This window comes from Sinohyriopsis cumingii, chromosome 15, assembly GCF_028554795.1.
Source record: "Sinohyriopsis cumingii isolate HCF-2022 chromosome 15, ASM2855479v2, whole genome shotgun sequence".
NCBI lineage: Eukaryota > Metazoa > Mollusca > Bivalvia > Unionida > Unionidae > Sinohyriopsis > Sinohyriopsis cumingii.
Window position 1 is genome coordinate 75375348 of NC_142975.1, and position 20437 is coordinate 75395784.

The 20437-nt window shown below is 34.7% G+C and overlaps 1 protein-coding gene across 2 annotated transcripts in view; it reads right to left on the reverse strand.

Annotated features, from left to right (window-relative positions):
* Positions 1-20437, reverse strand: part of LOC149782091 (tyrosine-protein phosphatase non-receptor type 11-like) — a 134350-nt gene that overhangs the window by 103319 nt on the left and 10594 nt on the right. The window contains exon 1 of one of the 2 annotated variants that reach the window (XM_089933525.1): positions 6658-6887. The exons of the other annotated variant lie outside the window; for it this stretch is intronic. Coding sequence (XP_089789651.1) covers positions 6658-6725 — 68 coding nt within the window. The 5' untranslated portion in view covers positions 6726-6887. Of the gene's footprint in view, positions 1-6657; positions 6888-20437 lie in introns of those variants that run through there. 2 annotated transcript variants of the gene reach the window in all.

Below are 20437 nucleotides of genomic sequence, written 5' to 3' on the forward strand. Positions count from 1 at the left end.
CATTCACTGAATCTGTTCAGGAATAAACATAAAAGAATGTGATTTATTATTGTTACAAATGCTGACCAGAGAAACTAAGAAATTATATGTACTACAATGTGCTGACTCGTATACCGATGTAATTAGGTAATGTATTTAAATAAACATGTCAGGAACTTGAATGCAGCATAACAAACTATTTACCAACACATGCATCAATTCCAATTTTACCTCCTAGCATGGCATGGACGATGCAAGGAAAATGGTCTCAAAATTGAAATTGTTTTTCTACATAAAAACTGGACTACCTGCATGGAATTTCAGTTGCCCAGCAAACACTGCTAGCTGACCTGCCTCAAGCTGGACTTCAAGGAACTGGCATTGCCTAACATAACACAAGTTCACTATGTGATAAACAAATGAATGTAAATGTTACTGTGCTTTGGTATGTATATTGGTCACATATCTTTTTCTTATGATAATATATGAAAGTGAGAACTGTTTGGAAGACACTTAATTTTCGGTGTATTAAAATGAAACATGTGCAAAACTTAACATGACTTTGTGTTGAATGCTATAACTGAGTATTCTTTAAATGTTTTCAGAAATATGAATATATTAATAATTGGCTTTTTAACCAGAAAGATAACCAAATGACTGATTTCAGCTCATTAAAATTTGTAATCATTATATGTTTCTACTTTTTTCTGTATCAATTTGTTTATGCATCTGTTTAATGAATTATCAATTTGTTTATGAAAGAATAACAAAGAAGGTTGAAATTTCAATGGTTTTTATAATGTAAAAATGGGGGGAAAGTCATGCATACAGTCTTATACAGTTGACATGCACAAAAGAATGTCATGTATTAGGATATCCTTACACACAAAATAAGACATATCTTCATTATGTGGAAAGAACAATGTTGCTACGTGCCAGTTAGTGTGGCTAGGGAATAAAATGGCAATTATGGAAGTGCACATATTTTGTCATGTCACATGAAAACGATGGATAGTCATCAATGGTTCATCGACAGAAATGTAGTTTTGAAGAAAATTGGATGTGGTTTAAGCCTTATTAATTTGCTAAGCAGAAATACAAAGTAATTCTAGATAAATTCTCAATTAATTAATTTGGGAGGAGGAATATAATTTTGGTTCTTTATTTTATTTCTTGTCACATATCACAGTATTTGATGCTTCTTTGTGACGAGTCCCAAGCTAGCCATAATTGCCACCTACAAATATTAGGCACAGACAGAATATAACAGAGATACCAAGAACTGTTTTATTGTAATGCAATTGAATGTCATGAGTCAAAATGACAGAACATTGTTTCATAACAAAAATAGGGCAAAATCATCAAGATTATTCTATGTGTAGGATATCAAATGTGCGTTCAATATATAGCAGAAACAAGCTTTTTCACCCCAACAATCAGGGTGCACAGGGCTTGAAAAGAGTAGTATCTGATAGCACAGGGTTAGTAAATTACCCGTTGGACTAGTAATTTTCATAATCGCAACAGTCCAATGGCTAGTAAGCTCCCTGTTTCATTTGAAGGACTAGTGAAGATTCAGCAGGACTAGTAAATTTCTGAGTCTGCTAGTTCTTCCAACTATAAAGACATTTACTGAACTATACATCTGTTGCACATCATACACAAGACTAACAGAAAAAAAGTTTTGAAAAGTTTCAGATCTGTACTCCAGAAACAAATGTTTAGTGACAGAATTACAGACATACAGATAGGCCTAATGATATGTATATACCCACATATTATATACCATGGGGAGGGACTAAAGTGCTAATGATTTTTGTCTAAAACCCCAATCCTCACAGGGGCTGAGGGGTAAAAGCGCTCACATTTACCGATCATCTCTCACTTTTACGTGGGTATGCATCTTAGGTTTGGCCAGTGTCCAGGGTACGTGAGAAAACTTGCCAGTTGCTTCCAGCAGGTTGTTATTCTTCCCACGATTTGTCCAGGTTCTTCTTCCACCAGATATATCAGTTGCATTGTATATAGCCTATCATGTACTGTAAACTGAATTAACCCAAAACAAAAACACTCCTTGCATGTCACCACAGAATAAATGTACATGCCTTTCAGACAGACCTGAATAGAAACTGAACTGTGGTGTACATGGATCAGTTAACTCATTAACCCCTGGAGGTTTTTGTCATTTTCGCCTGAAATTCAAGTAGGAAACACATTTTAGGGGCTATTTCTGAATACATCTTAATGTATCGACTTCCAACAGATTTTCCATTAGCCTGATGCCTAGTTGCGTTAGAAACATCATTTTCCATTGGTTATTTTGCTCACACATGGGCAGAAGAGTAAAAGTTGGAGTTCTTTTTTCTTTTACTTTTTTTGCTTAGCGGACCCATCATTTTCGTATCGAGACTACTCTTTATTCCAAATGCCCACCTTATCCTACTTTTTGCAAAAGTTCACCTGTCTGTGTGCAGTTCAATCTGGTCTGCACTATATCTGAGGCCAAAAAGTCTAAAATCCAGACACAAAATCGGATTCCAACCACGGGCCAATTTTGGGTGAAAAAAACGGGTCCAAAAAGCTAGGTTATTCCCTCTGTATTTTGTAGTGCAACTAAAATGTCCAGATTAGTTGGTATCATTGTAGAGCTACATCTGTCTACCTTTCTATAATATCATCCACTTTAGTCTATCATGCATGACCATGACGCTACAGAGCTCGGCAGTAGCCTACCACCTCCTGCCACGTTAACTCATCGCTAGGGATTAATGTGTTAACACGATTATGCAATAACCATTCCAATTAAAGAAATAAATATACATGTAATAGGTTAAATATTTAAGGACCTTGATGCTACAGAGCTCAGCAGTAGGCTACTACCTCCTGCCAGGTAAATGCAGCGCCGGGGTTTAATGAGTTAATGATCTCCATGCATAGGATGGTTCACTGTCATTACTGGCAATTAAACATTTATGGCTTACAGCATTTCTCACAAAAGCCTTGCATAAAATACAAAGCATGGGTCATGCTTAACATCATACAAATGGTCTTTATGAAGCTACTGTTTAACAAAAGAATTTCAAAGCTGGGTGGGATCATTATCAAGTATGGGTTTATTTATCATCAGAACAAGTCAACTGGCAAATTGCTAGCATGACTCAGCACTGTTAAAATTCATTTTTATTCATGAGGTACCATTTTCATAGATAAACAGATACCTCTGATCCAAGAATTGATACTTCTAACACCAAACTGTGCAAGTCTAAAAGTCATGATGTCAGAAAAAGTAACTTAAAAGCACCTCAACTAAGAAAATGAACCAGTGGCATTGCAACCTCCAAAGCAATCCTCACAAATGCAGGGTGTGGATGGGACGAGATCAGTGGGAGCCCAACATTTCCATGAAACAATATTTGTATTGGTAAAAGGATACTGATTTAAGCTTTGTGGTGTCAAGCATCATGTCAGAATTTCTTACTAAATCGCTGAAATGAATGCAACACAATGGAAATATAAATTTCAGAATCAATAAATATAGTTCAAAATAACCTAGATTTCACTGATGAAAATATTATGTGACTTCAAAGAAAATAGGACATGTAACTGAGAAAACAAGTTCAATGCATAAGGTTTACCAAAATCAGTGGATTGTAATATATGTCACAGTGACCTTTTTTTGATGAAGAGGTGTCGTAACTTCACATAGCATCTAAATACCAATGTAAATGAATCTATGAGTAGGTGTTGGACAAAATGACCAAAGCATAAACCCCAACTTGGAGAAAATGGGTTCAACCCATAGGCAAGCTCCAATCACTTAACTATGAAATATAAGGTCACTCAGACCTAGTTTTCACTGATAGCTACTGTATTACTCATAAGAAAAATATATATCATACAGACTGCTCCGGTGGCCTAATGGTTAGAGCATCTGCCTTGGATGCAAGAGGTTGTGGGTTCGATCCTTGGCCAAGTCATACCAAAGACTTATAAAAATGGTACTAACAGTTATCTTGCTTGGCGCTCAGCATTAAGAGGTTAGTATTAGGACTGGTCGGCCTGGTGTCAAGATAATGTGACTGTGTGAGACATCATGCTACATGTCTGCAACATGATGCCCCAGTGCTAGACATCACTATAAACTGCCACACTGCAGACATCATAGCGATATGACTGAAATTTGTTCATAGCTATGTTAAAAATCTAAATCACACACACACACACACATCATACAATTCCATAGGTACGAGGCAGTCTTTCTACTAACCTTTTGTGAAAATGGAGGACAAAAGCAGGGCTACTTTACATATATATATATATATATATATATATAAAAACAACAAGGAAATGCTAAGGAAAACGGTGATTAATTTAAAGAAGCATAGTATGAAACTGATGTAAATAACTGAGAAAAAAACTATAATCTTTATATGACTTAACTTAATACACAGAACAAAAGTATGTTGTTACATATATAAGCTGTCTCCTAAGTCCAAGTTGTTGCTATCTACATATGTCTAAGGCACTTGCCTTTACATATCACATCTCGCCTCTGCTCAACATACCACAAGATGTAGGTACCCAATGTCACTTAGATGCACAAAATATAGGCAGCAGAGATCTAAATATGTGATAAGGACTTGGTATTAATCAAGATTACCTAGACACACAAGTTGTTCTCTGCCTTTGTACCATATGACTATTGGCAGAAAACAACTATAAGACATAATTCTAGACTGGTTCTCCCCCATTATTCATACAGAATATCGGGCACCTACAGCTTAGAATTACATGGAAATCAGCATCACCATAAGGAAAGAATAATTCACCTTTACTATAAAAACCTACATCATCCAGGAATTGACCAAATGCTTGGTGTATTTTATATGCATCTTTCTTGCCAATGTGTTTTGTTGCCTTCCATGCATGCAACAGCAGTTCAAATGCAAGGTCAACTGCCTCTGAATACAGAATTGTTCTGTTCTGACAGGGACTAATATTAACATAAAGGTGAGTCCTAAACAATTTAATTCCATGGATCAATGAAAGTGGGATTATCCATACAGTCAAGGTGAAAACAAATTCATAGGTTAGTTTTAAATGCACAATAATTCACATGAATAATGATGGGGCAGACCCTCCAGAACAGATTATGTCTTCATATGGTTGTTCTCTACCAAAGGTAATATTGGGGGGGGGGGAGCAGAGAACAACATGTTGGTCAACCCCTTACCAAGTTTCATAATTCCAGTTATAATTGAATTAACCAGTGAATGATTCACATTCAGTGAAGGTTTTATACAGATAAACACAAATATTACAGAGTACATGTACTAAGAACATGGTTAATATTTCTGTATCTCCAAGTTCTTTCTATTCAGACCAATAGATAACACAGCAAACCTACTTCATTATTTAAAACAAAGTCAAGATTATTTTATCATATGAAATCTTTTTATCCAACACGTTGCAACTTCCTGTATCTTCAGTGATGTTTAAAACAATAATGTACAAAAGAATGCCTTACAGGAGTACTGGGAAAAGGACAGAGAAAAAATAACAATAAAACAAGAAACACCTATACAATAAACGCACAACAATAAGAAGAGATGTGGTGCATCACATACATCTATCCCCACGCTTAAAAGTCCTCTATTAAAGCATTAGCAGGGAACTGGTTGGGTGAGTGGATGGATGGATGGATAACACCATAACATGGTTATCCTCCAGCTTATGTCAGGAATATAATACATTTACAAACTGATCTTCTATACACTGTCCTTAAAAAAATTTTTATACTAAACCAGAAAAAAAGATTTATTTTGGTCTATTATCTAGAGCTAATTTCTGGACATTGCTAAAGAAATTCACAGTACCCAATAAGAAAATATCCTTGCAGTATGTTTATTGAAAGAATTTTTTGGTACTGCAAAAACAAGGTTTAATTCCTTTGAAATAAATAATATTTTAAGGTATAGCAAAATCTAAGACACAGTAATACACCTGTGCTATTGCAAGGCTGCTAAACATTTATGTTCCTATCTTTAACCAATGCATGCTGTACCCATACAGATAACAGTCATGTATTTCTGATCTACAGATCATTAATGACAACTACACAAACAATCTGCCATGGAGACAAAATAGTGTAATGGACCCAGATAATATCCAACTGTAGGTCAAGAAAATACCAAAAGTCACTTCAATTTTTTTAACCAGATTTGATAGAAACTAAGCAATCTAATTATCTTGTATGTAACAAGCAACAAATCTATAGTATATAGCAACACACATTTACTGCTATATGTACATGTAGGTTGGTTGTAAAGTAGACTCTTATTCAAAAGAAAATGGTATAGTGTTATGCAAGGACATGGACTTCACATGATTATACTGGATCACAAATATTGAGAACTAAACAAAACAAAAATGACCCAGAGACAGCTAATTTAAGGTAAAGCACTAGAGCAAACACACCAATACATAGTTCAAAAGAATAAATGTGCTGGATTAAGTGATTATTATATATGGCAGAATATAAACTGCATAGTTAGAGCCAGTCAACCACCCAACAAACAGTGCTGGAAACAGGTATGTGAAAATGTACATGTACTTCTTGTATTGATCTAAAATTGGAATGATCACCTTATGTATGGCTGTCAAAACTGAACTACAAACCTTCGCTGTGGTGGAAATGTCACCCTATCTTTTGGGGAAAACGGTCTGTTTCCCTCCTCATCAGCCATTTCATTGTCCAAAAAATTACTCCTCACTAAAGTGAAGTCACAGTAACAGGATCCACTGAAGACATCACTCAAAATGGTTAACACTCAAACCAAAAGGAAATGACACTAACTATATGTCCTGAGATTTACACAGGCAGAATGCCCTCTCTATAGCTAAGCACTGACTCAGATAAGTGTTGATATTACTTCCTCCTTATTATCACCAAATGGGGTACCAATACAGGGTTGAACTATGTGACCCTCTATTTTCTTCTGGTCTAATGCATGAGTAAATAGCTACGTCAAGCTTTACAATTTTAATATATGAAAGGCTTGAATTATGTAGTACTGGAAAGGATTCAGCTAAATGTTCCAGGAAGAAAAAAAATTGGTATTCACTACCAAGAGTTACTTGTTTTAAAGGAAATGAGTCAGTTTCTTTGGAAAGGAATTTTTATGATCTTTTCTCTTTCATAACTTCAAAAGGAAGTACTGATATATATGACCAACTTCCAGCACAATATGAAGATATTATCAATAATATTCATGTTACATCTTCACTGATACTCAACACATAAGAAATTGCTGTCTGGCTCATTGAAAGAGGTGATTGACACAGTTTTTATCCCTTAAGACTTCTGACTATAATGACCCTGATTGTCAATAAAAGTTTTCTAGACTGTTACTTCTATTTCATTACTTAACATTTACTACAAAATAACATGTTAACATTAATTCATGAGATTTACAAAGATTAACAGTGAGAAACTCTATGATAGCACAACCAGATAATTTCTTGCTAAGATGAATGAAGAGAACAGAGTAAACCAAATGTATTCACCCAAACTGAGGCACACAGATGAAACTGCTGTATTCTCAAGGATATTAGGATTTTTTCATCATAACCGTGATATGGCAACTTTAAAAGAGCAAGGACTATTTGGAAAATGCAACCTGCATATAATAAGTGTTTCCATATTTACTGTATAAGAGTTTCTCAGAGCAAATTTCGAATTTTGACATCATTATTTGCTACATGTACATCAAAACAAGGACACTGGAGCTATGAGTCCTTCCCAAGAACGTACAGAGACAGCCAGTCCAAACTGATCTGGGTAGGTATCAAACCCAGAACTCATGGATTACTAGTCAGATGCTCTATCAACTGATGCCATCATGGCTGAGTGACAGTAATCTCTAAGATATACGGGTATATTAAATTTTGAAATCACCCTACATGACCAATCAATTTTCTTCTGGCATTATCTATATATTTTCATGAAATAACTGACAATATTACAGTAAAATTATTATTATTATTATTAGTGTGCTTAGTGGTGGTAGTAGAAGAAGCAGTATCTGTTGTTGTTGGGTTTAATGCCATTTTTCAGCACACGAAAGGCTATACATGGCGGCCAGTATTAATGGTGGAGGAAGAACCTGGGAAAAACCCCGGAAAGAACCACCGACCCACGAGAAGCTACTGGCAGGCTTTCTCACATACCCACATTGGCCGAATCTGAGACTCGAACCCAAGCAGACAGAAGTGAGATGGCAGTGATCTGTAACGGAGAGCGCATTAGACCACTCGGCAGCAGTAGCAGTAATAGCAGGTCAAAAACAAATATGTATGTTTCTAGTCAGCCAACCATCCGTTTTTCATTGCCAATCCTAGCACTGTTTTCCCCAATGGAAATTTTTTTGCGCAAAAAATCATATTAAATATATGAAAACGACCTGCATATGATAAATTTAAAACCAGTGCAACAGAAAACATACACTATTTTCATGGCCTTATCAATGTTACTATGCTAACAATACGTCCCCAAACATCCTCCCGTCCATACGAGCATACTTCACTCTTTGCTTTCAAGTTCAGTTTCAAAAGAATTTAGTTTCAAGTCATTAACTTTGCTGGGTGGCATGATATCACGATTCACAGGGAACAATCTGTTTTGCTCTTTATCACCTATGGACACCTGTGCTGAGAATTCCTCATTTCTCATGAACATGTATAAACCTAATTAACCAATCTCTGCAACCACCTGAGTGACATTTTCTTGCCACCCTGATCCAAAATGATATTTCACACTGTCTGAATCAGCCAGCCAAAGTTTCTGTCAAACTCGCTTAATGATCCATAAATTGGGCAACTTTCACTAACGTGTATAAGATTCTTACATTCTGTTGGTGACAAAATATTTTGTTTATGTGTACTCATGAAAAATGAGGATATCCAAGCACAGTTATCCACGAGTGACAAAGGAGCATAGCAGACTGTTGCCCATGGTTTGTGATGATGTGTTGGGTGGATGCACCTCCAAACTCTATCCCCTTACAAACGTAAAAAAAAAAAAAATGTGAGCATCATTATGACACATCACTGAACTTCAGTTAATTTGAGTGTTACGTTAATTCCCCAAGCTGTTTCCTGATGGAGTCATGAGTTTTAATAAGTGGATGCATCTTTTTAAGTACTACAAATTTAGTATGGAAACAGGTCAGAGTGATCTGCATCGTGTGTTTCACTAACTCAAAATCTCAAGCTTACATTGTTTAATAATAATGAAATTTAACATTAAAAATGTCCATATTATTTTAAAAGTGTCAAAGTTAAAGTGTCAAAGTTAAAGTCACTAATCAATAAAATTATCTTATTTGATATAACTCATTTTTCTAAAGGCTTCTAAATGCTTTGTTGTACCAGGAATTTACAATAAACTTGCCCAAATCCCGGGACAAGTTCAAATTCATTTCAGGCAAGCTCAAATGTGAAAGGCACAAACCCTGGACAGGCAAGTACACTATAAATTGATGGGATACTAGATGCAAGAAATTTTACTGAATGACAGTGTTTGGATAAAATACAGTAGCTCTATGACGTGAGCTAATTACTGACAAGGATTGTGTTCAGTTCCTAATGCTTTATGTTCTGCAAGTTATATACTCTGCAATCTTGCAGTTTCTTTCGTCTATTGTATGTTATTTCCATCATTTAATCCAAGTCATGGTTAATACTGTATTTTCTCATGCAGAATTAAGATGGGATGTTATATGAATATTTACCATTTGAAGACAGTTTTGAAAATAGGGAATAAATATTTATATTTTAACAATTAGCTACACTGTAATCATAAATATATATACATATCAGGATTTGCTGATGTTCAGGTTCTAAGTTAGCCTCAGGCAGTTTGTTGTTGTTGTAGGGCTTAATGCCATTTTTCAGCACATGATAGACTATACATGATGGCCGGTGTAACTGGTGGAGGAAGAACCTGAGAAAACAGACAGTGTGTTGATGCATGTTGCCATTTTTTATGGCGAGTAAGTGTTAACTGCTAATAATAAAACTGGTGAGAATTGTTTTTACAGGTGTGTTTCGAAATAAAAGGCACTCGATTCTATTTGATTAACTACCATGATTGTTAGGAAAATGGTAGAACCCACAGGTGCTGCTTATATTGATGTAATACTTACAGGCGACGCGAGATAAGCTGCTCAGCAAGCAATTAAATGGACAAAAATAAGTGTCTCAGATCATTCTAAAAAGTCAGATTCCCAAATATTCTGATGCATGTTACTGGTTTTACGATAACTTTTAAACAAACGGACAAAACAAGTGTTCATAAATCCTTAAGTTGTGAAATATATAAATAAATCATTAAAGTCTCGCTTTAATTCTCTCTCTCTTTTAAAAAATATGTGTACTACTTACTTATATTTTTAAATAACATTAACTATCATCATAGTTGCAAGGTGCAAACAGAGATGCAAAGGAAATGAAGGTTTCAATAAATATAATGCAATTTCCTTAACATATTCCATATTCATGTATTGTCTTATTGTATTACTCATGTTGGGATATTATGTTTGGGGCAAGCTCAAATTTTCTCAGGGCAAGTTCAATTTTCCATGGTTATATGTCCGTAGGTGTGCTACATCTTCCATAATGTACAAATTGTGGTTTAACCCTTTACCTCATAGAGCATAGTGACAAAGTGCAGCGTGCTATAAATAGAACACCTGTTACCTAGTCGACAGCATACGCATAGGCCTGCCTGTGAACTGTTAAGCAATGTAGTGTATGTTACGTTTAACAGCAGTTTTAACCATTTTACATTTTTTTGTACGCATCTATTATATGTGGAAAAATTTAAGAGTAAAGTCCGATTGTTATAGCTGTGTAATTATTTTTCATGGAAGAATTTTTTATGTGCTTTAAAATCTAGAGAGAACTTGTTCACCGTCATGTCAGTGAGGCCACGTGACGAACCGTAGCTGCCATTTCCGATACTCGAAATTTACAAGGTTTTCATCTGCGTCTACATCACTTAGTCATCTGAATTTGATAATCTATAAAAACTAATTGCTGCCTACATCAATATCAGAGCCTTTACCTAAGTTATTGAATCTTTCATGGCTGTGATTCTAATCACGAAAACTTCGTACGTACTGAATGAAATCTGCGGCTGCCATTTTGGAGAGTGGAGATTACGACCCAGTTACTTTAAATTGCAGATATCAACCAGTGCATAAATAGCGACCATGTGATCTGACGTAATTGTCATTCGCAGAAATGACGGTAGTATCTAATAGGGGGGTTTTCCCCAAAGGTGGCGCTACAAAAGCCATCTCAAAATGGCTGATGTTTACAGCAGGAGTCAAAAGGCGCTTCCATGCAAATGGAGTAGAGGCGTCAAAAGGCGCTTCCATGTGAATGGAGTACAGGCGTCCAAAGACGCTTGCATGAGGTAAAGGGTTAATTTTCATTAATATCAACAGCACACTGATATCAGTGGCACTGCTCACGTGGGGATTCCCCTCCTCTCTGGCTCAAACTTTTTCCCTCTTTATTTTCATTATGTCAGTGGTGGCAGTGGACTCCACCTAAGCATAGTGACCTAAATCCCACTCTACCAGTTCCACCCACCATCAATCACAGATCTCCCTCTGAACTTGCCACTGTTGTATTAAATAATGCATACAAACTCTGGGGAGGGTGGGGGGTGGTTAAGATTCTTGTTAACAAACTTTCAGGATGACAAATAGCTTCAACACAAGAATTTTGCTCTTATTTGTAAACGACAAAACAAAACAAACTATTTCTATCAGTCAAACTAGCTGAAAATTAGATGCCGAGAATTTTTTTTCTTTTCTTCCCTTGCTGATAAGAAAATCCCATGCCCCACCTCCACCAAAATGGTAAATCCCTTAGAAAAATGTCATCAACCACATACGTTTAGGTTGTGTTAGTTGGTCAATACCTTAGAAAATGGTTATCAACTACATAAGTTTCTGTTGTGCTAGTTAGTTATCCCTGTGCTTCTAGAAAACAGGATTTCTGGTCCAGACAATATGAAGCCTCCTACAAGGAAGTTTAAGTCGATAACATCTTAAAAATACATTACATACATTGTTTCTCTGTGTGGGAAAGGAAAGATAAATAACCAACAATAGATTTAATTTGTTAAAGTACTTTATTTCTGTAAAACTATGTAACTAAAAAAAACTACTAAAAAAACATTTCCCTTGTTTTTTACTAAGAGTTCATGAAATTTCAAAATGTCGACATTCCTTAAAGGATGAAATCTGCATAGCAGAGGTGGAAAGTACTAGCAACAAGAACCATGTTATGATTCACTAAGGCCACTTTGATCATCTCCAGAAGAGTTCTTTTAACACACATATGCTGAATTTTAACTTTAATCAAAATTTAAATTTTTGGCCAGTTTGAACTTTACTGCAAATTAAGTACCAAGAAGTCATTTTAAAATTACAGTACTGATATCGAAAATATACTTAAAATGTCTAGAATAACCCAAGGAAAGCTACACTAGGCTACATGAACATGTATATATCAAAAATGAAGGAGGCAAACAAAAATATTATAGATCTCTCAGATGCACTTTGTAAATGTATACTATTCTAGGGTAAAAGAACATTATACAGAAAGAGGAAGTATAAATCTCACAAATGATATATATATATATATTGCACAGATAACACTGATCATAAAACAATCAACATTAAATACCTACGTCACTATGTACACAGGGAGTGCAACTCAGCAAACTGCCTAGCACATACAATATACTGTTATGCTTTTATTGGCCATTTCAAAACTTACCTGACAGAGTGTGCCAAATTTTCATACTGTGTTTGTTGAACGGTTACATATACCTATTCAAGTTCATTAAAAAAATGGACAGAGCGAGAAAGAGCAATACAGAGAATGTAGTAATACAGTATGTCCATGAGACAGTGTTGTATATTGGATAAAAACTGGATCAATTGTAATTTTTATATTAATAATTCAATTATCAATAACAAAAAATTCACTTAATTTGTTCACATGAAATTATGTCTTGCCAAAACTGTGGCTCCATTTCAAATAACAAGATCGAGTCTGAAACAATGGGAATGGTACAGAAATGAAGTTTACACCAAAATCAGTGACCAATCGAAACAATGAGAATAGTACAGAAATGAAGTTTACACCAAAACTGGTGACCAATCGAAACAATAAGAATGGTACAGAAATGAAGTTTACACCAAAACTGGTGACCAACTGAAACAATGGGAATGGTACAGAAATGAAGCTTACACCAAAATCGGTGATGAATTGTAACAATGGGAATGGTTACAGAAATGAAGTTTACACCAAAATCGGTGACCAATCGAAACAATGGGAATGGTACATAAATGAAGTTTACACCAAAATCAGTGACCAATCTAATTAAATTACATCTCACACAACTCTTACATCCCAACCCCCTAACACAACAACAATGCTGCCTTGAACTTTAACCTTGGTTAGATAGGTCACATGTAAAATGTTAAATAATTATATCTTCTGATACAAATTCTTTTTAAAAGTTTAACTTTGCATATCAAATGATGTTCATTTTAGTGTCTTTGCTTTCTAGAATATTCTAATATACATGTTCCACTATAGCAATATATCTTTTTGAAGATGACTTCATAGATTTTTCAACAAAAGCAAAAGGCCACCCAATGAAAGTAGACAGAAATTGGGTGATCTTTTTCTCCTGTGGGATATTAAAATCAGGTGTCAAATATTGATTTTCTATTCCACTGGTACAGTATTTACATGTACCTCTGAATGATCCTCACAACTCTGAGCTATGAATACCAAGATCTGACACTGCATAAACTTCTACACAGTTCACAGTTTGTGTATACTGAAAAGCATTCAAATACATTATCCCAATAAAACCTATGGCTTACTCTACAGTTTCATATTTTGCATAGGGTTAAGTTTTTAATGAAAAAGAAATTCCCAAGTTTACCTCACTGTCACTCTCTCAGAAATTAATAATATCTGCAGAATGCCCCATATACTTCTTGTAAAACAAGAGGACCTTGTGGTTCTGAGATCACTCACCTGACTGACAACCTACCTTACTGCCAAAAATGAGCAGTGGGCCAAAAAATCCATGACAGTATGTGCTTCATGTAGAAATCTCAACTGGGATTTGGGCCGTAAAGTAAGGAACTGATGGCACTGGTAAACCAGTATGTGAGGGAATCTGATTTATCATGTATCACTTACATTACAACATCAATGGGCAAAAAGGTACAGCCTACAATGGAGTTTTAATCCTCCAACATAAGTTATATATTTTGTATCCTCCATAGCAATCTTTTCAAGATGGAGGTTCAAGCCTCCAGCATAATTTTCTGTATCCTCCGTCATCCACAATTTCATCAATTTTGTGTACTGAGTACAATGAATTAAACATAAATTTCAGTGCTTGAATTTTCACAGGCTGAACTGTTGTCTACATCTGGGAAATTGCTTGTTTTCGAACTGAACATTTTTGTTGGCACTGCATAGCCCATTTTGTGCTGGCTACACACACACACACACACACACACACGTACATACATACACACATACATAGTGTCCTAGTGATACAAGATGTATACTTTTTTTAGTTTTTAATATGTACCATGTTCAAATATTCAGTCTATTCCTTAAAGTATGATGTAAATGTGATCATACATGTATACTAACATAAACCTGACAACAAGAGCAGAAACTTGTATCATACTTGAACTTGTGACCTAACATAACAGATCCTACTGCTTCCTTGTACAAGTCAGGTAACAAGTGGTGCACTTGACTGAAAGACATCAAGACATTTTGCAAGTTAAAGAAAATGTGTATCTATGGACTCACAGTATATTACAATTATCATGACAACTGCTAGATAGATAGTTTGACAGATCAATTGATCATAAGACTGATATTTTAAGATACATGTTCCATTTGTGAAAGTATATGACTATATTATAAAACAAAATGGTTTATAAACAAATATATGTCTTAGTAATTGGGGATTTTGCCATTTCTTGCCTCTCTTTGTTTAGCATTCCATTGGGGTGGGGTGTATAAACTTACTCAGCAGTATATGAGCATGAATGTGTTGATGTGCAACTAATTCCTATCTATAAACTTAATTAACATAATTTTACAGATATATACAGATATAAAAGTATATTTTTTTATAAAATGTTACATATACATTTAACATAATTTTACATACATATATTTAAAATAATTTTAAATATACATTTAACATAGTTCTACATGCATACATACATTTAATATAAGTTTACATATATACATTTAACATTATATATATATATATATATATATATATATATATATATATATATATATATATATATATATATATATATATATATATGGCATTCCATGCCAAGTCACGCAGATATCCCCAGATGACACCTCTGATTTCCATGAATTTTTTCCCCGGTGTAAAACCATGTACATGATGACAGCATGCAAAATGTCAGTAAAAAATTTAAATTACTTATGAAGTTATGACTGACTGAAGTACGGTGGGGTGGGAAAGTTTTTTTCACTCAAACATTTGTTGGCTTATAACAGAGGGTTTTCAAATGCTGGTTAACATTCTTGATTGTATAGATATCACACTGAAATTTACTATACTGCATATTTGTGACCTGAAGAATCTGAACCTGCTCTCAGGTTTTCAATATCTCAGACATTTTTAGGTATATACACCCTTAAAATTGGTCTTGTTTCACCACCATTTTTTTTTCTCCCCAGATTTTAAGGTAGCACTATACAACCTGTCATCTATCGCAAACACCAAATATGATTTTATCTGAAAGCTATACCTACAATGATGGTACCAAAATTAATCTCACCTAAATCGAGTTCATTGTGAATCAGTACCTTGGCTCAAACTTGAGACAAATCACAAAATGTGAAAAATGGGCTCTCATAACAGTGGTGGTTGGACCATGTGGACAATTACCTGGCATAAGTAATTTTTTATATGATCAAGACACATAGTTTAGCTGTATTTATGCCAAATTTTAACTATGTACCATAGTGATTTCATGCTTAAATCATTTTGTGCTTGTACCCCTAATTCCAAGCTAGTACCAGAGCTGAAAATCAACAAATGCAGCACCAACACAAGCAAACCATTTTTGTACATGTTTGCAAATTTTTAAATTCCTTTTTTTTAAATTTAATCTTGGGCATGCAACAATTTATATAAAAAAGGATATATGTTAATGAAATAATTATAAATTACAAAAGACTAATAGCAAGAGCCACTGGCACCATTTTACTGCCATTTTATTGCCAAAGTATGGTCCAGTTCCATTGGCAAACTGAAGGAAGATCTTGCTCAGGATGTCAAGCTGATATTTTACTGGTCTTCGCAAAAAAGCACTAGCTTAATAGTCCAAGATGCTGTGCAAGATCATTACTGAGATTACTTGCAAACTGCATTCCGCCCATTAATGGTATATTATGTAATGGAGGGTGAACAAAAATAGTGTTATATTTCTATTATTTCATATAACTTTAAATATTAAACTGTCACTGTACATTCGTTTATTTCAACCATGATACCCATTCTCAGGACCATGTTACCATCCATCAAGAAGATCAAATATTTCAGTGATGGCAAAACTAGACAATATAAAAATTTCAAGAACCTGACTAACCTCTAAATGCTTACTAATTACATTTCATTTGCAGGAGAAATATCCACAGAAAATGTACTCAGAATACCCAATATTTGTATTCTGTCAAATCTGATTTTTCTGCTTCATGTAAGGGACAAAACTCTGTAAAATACAACTATAGTGCATTTTCTTCCCATCATGTATTGCATTTATTGATGCTGTAATGTGATTCAAGGGACATAACCTTGCATGTTTTGCTTGGTTTAATGCCATTTTTTAATACATGATAAGCTATACATAGTGGCTAGTATAAATGGCTGAGCACGCAATGCACACGATTATATAATATATAGTATAACTGGCAGAGGAAGATTTGTAAAAAGCACAGGAAGAACCAATTATCCCAAGGACTTACTGGCAAGCTTTCTCACATACCCACATTCACCAAGCCTGAGCAATAATGGCCTTAGCCAACACAGGGCCTGATTTGAATTATTTTGGATCAACCTGGATTTATGTGTGTGGGCCCCCTCTGTGCACGGCATTTGGAAAAAACTTTTAAACAAGTTTTATATGATACTAAACTTAAAATTTTCTTCCATCACTTTAAAATTACTTTCTCTCTCTAAAGATACATTTTAAAAATTACTAATGCACGGGGCCCCTGTAAATGCGAGGCCCGATTGGTCTAAGGCTGGTCCTGAGCCTAAGATTTGAAAAGTGGACGAAGGTGAGATGGAAGTGATTGATAAAAGCAAGCACCTTAGACATCTTGGCCTCCCAACTTTGCAAGACTAGCAGTTGTTAGTAGTAATAATTAGTTAATTACCTTAGGTATAACTATTCATATTACAATAAAAACAACACATTCCTGAAACATTATCAGCAACTATATTTGTACATGTTACACGCCATATGAAATCTGCAAAAATAAATGTCATATGTAGTCAATCCATTGAATAAATAACAGCCTAACAGTTTGAGGAGCTCTGAAAAGAGCAACAGTGAGTCATACCACCTGCATCATGACATGTGGCACATGACTGTGATTATATTACAGTCAACACGTCCAAATATATCCCAGCAAAAGATGAGTTAATGAAATGGGATTAGAACATTTAAAAAGCCAATTTAAAATTTATGAAATTAAGTGTGAGGTTGAAGGTGATCATAACAAGTGTACACCACCAATATCAAAACACATGTATATAGATGTATCTATAAAAAAGAGTTAGCTCCCTTTTATATCATGCTGTGAGCTCTCCATCATGGAGGCTGTACATTTAATTTAATTGTTTTTCTGTTGGGTTTAAATTTTTATATTTCATTACTTGTTATTGTAATGTAACAGTGTTTGCTGGACCTGACCTTGTCCAAAATTAAGTTCATTTCTGCTTGACCTGATTGACTTTTTTATTTTTTATTTCATTTATGTAAACAACTAATAATAGGTCATTATTCTCTCTGTGTATGAGCTTACTATCGGGATTATTATTCAGGTAAACAAAATAGGAGTAAATATGTTGCTCAGGGTCAGGGTTTTGGAGATTCCTAAGTGAATTTTGTAGGCTATTGTGTTGTAAATAAACAAGGCTTATTAGATCATTCTGGAAGGTTATTTTCTATCTGATTATTAATATTTTGTTTTTAGAAAATGCTAACTACAGTGACCTGAGGTCAAGCAGAGAACTATAGGATTTGACCAGTCATGCTTAACATCTAGCACTATAAGTTGTATTATGATGTGACCAGTTTGGGCTGAATTTTATTTTCTTCAAATTATTGAATTCAAGTGATCATTACCTCTGAAAATACAAAAGTGCTCTGATAAAGTTCATGGATAAAGCCATTCACTGGAATTTATACTGAATTCAAACCTGGAATAATATTTATGTTGACACATCAGCACTTTGCAGACCATAACAGACACATCATCAACTTCAATTTTAGATCTCTTGGGGACTTGAACTGAGTTTTATTTGGGACTTTTTGTTACTAGGACTTGTGCCTTTAATTCTTGGATTATTTCTGGATTTGATTCATGATACAAAAGGTTCTTTTTTCTCATTTTTCACTCTATATTCTTGGGAAATAAATTATTTGTTAAATTTTACAAAGCTTGTTGTCTTCACTCATTTCTGTTACTTATTTTAAGAGCATAGACTGGTAACAAGGTATATACCCTTTCTCCCAATAACATGCTGCACAGGATAAACACTTGTAAGATCCACTTTTGAAACAGTTTAATCTCCAAAAGTTTAGTCCTATCAATGCACTCAATATATTAGATCACAAGTTGGGTTTAAGCAGCCACATGAGTGCCTGCAACCCTCCTTTTCAAGCATGCTGCACTTGACACATTGGTCAGGTTAAACAGCCCCCAAACCTGTATCTATGTTGGGCCCTTGGAGTCTGATCTCATATATTTTATATTCATAAAACACTGTAGTTTGTATGATTGCTGACAGATCTGTCAACAACACATCAGTGAACATATCAACTATTTTTAGACATATACCACTTTCCGAGTTATAATCAGAAGAAGTGACTTATCAGCAATCTGTACGTCATATTTGTGTTTGAGAACTTATAAACCATTCTGAAACAATACAATCCTACCTCTGGTTGCCACATCAAATTACCAGGTTACATTTGCATATAAGCAGCTGTACAATCAATACTGAGTAACCAATCAGACATGACTGCTCATTCTGGTCACGTGACTCGAGTGTCTGTGAATCTATAATGTGATTATCATGCGATGAAAATTGGTTCATATAACTATTATCACAGTTCAACAATGCATCGATTTACAAAATGGATAAATTAATTGTGTTCTGAGCTATTTGGGTTACAATTTAAAATTGGTTTGTGAATTTCATAATGGAAGTTGAAGACATCAGACACAAGAGAAGGCTGCCAAGTAGAACACCCATCCTACAGATGGATATCCAAAGGGCAGCATATAATAGCTACATGTACAAAGTTCCATGAATTCCGACCTTTCCTTTTGCAGTAACTGGAAATGTAGTATTGGACAGAGAAAAATGATGGATGGACTTATCAGTGAACAGGTGAAGGGCATCAAAATATGTGGAGATAGAAATTGACAGCCACAATAATAAACATCTTCACAGTATCCAGTCAACCTACCATAGAAAGAGTTGTAATAATTGTACTTCTTTCATAAGATAAAATCTCTTTTTATCCTCTGAAGATGATCTCAGACAATGCATAATTATGCAAACACAAATGAACAGGGTAAACCTAATCAGGCAACCAGTCAATTTTACAGGTTGTGCAATGAATCCAGGACTTGATGGTATAAAACCAAACATTTTACTTATGACCTATATATCTAGGAAATACTACCCAGGCTGGCTGAACAGTTTTTGTGTTCTAAATGGATGACAGTGTCAAGACACATCCTAATTATGCAGCTGAAATAGTTGACAAACACATAATGACATGCTAACAAAACTGAAGAAAAAAATAAGAAAGGAGAGAGAACAAAGTCAGTGAGAAGAAAGTGGGACAAACTGTTTCAAATTTCTTGTTCCAAAAACTATAATTTCCTACTCTTTATACCTGTAATTTTTCCGTAAAATCTTATTTTTCTCTGGGGTTAAAATATCAAAATTTGTTTACCTTAAAAAATTCCAGGAGAAGACATCTTTTGAAATTTACACCTGTCACGTAGAGTTGTCATAACCCTCTCCCCATCCCCTGCTAAT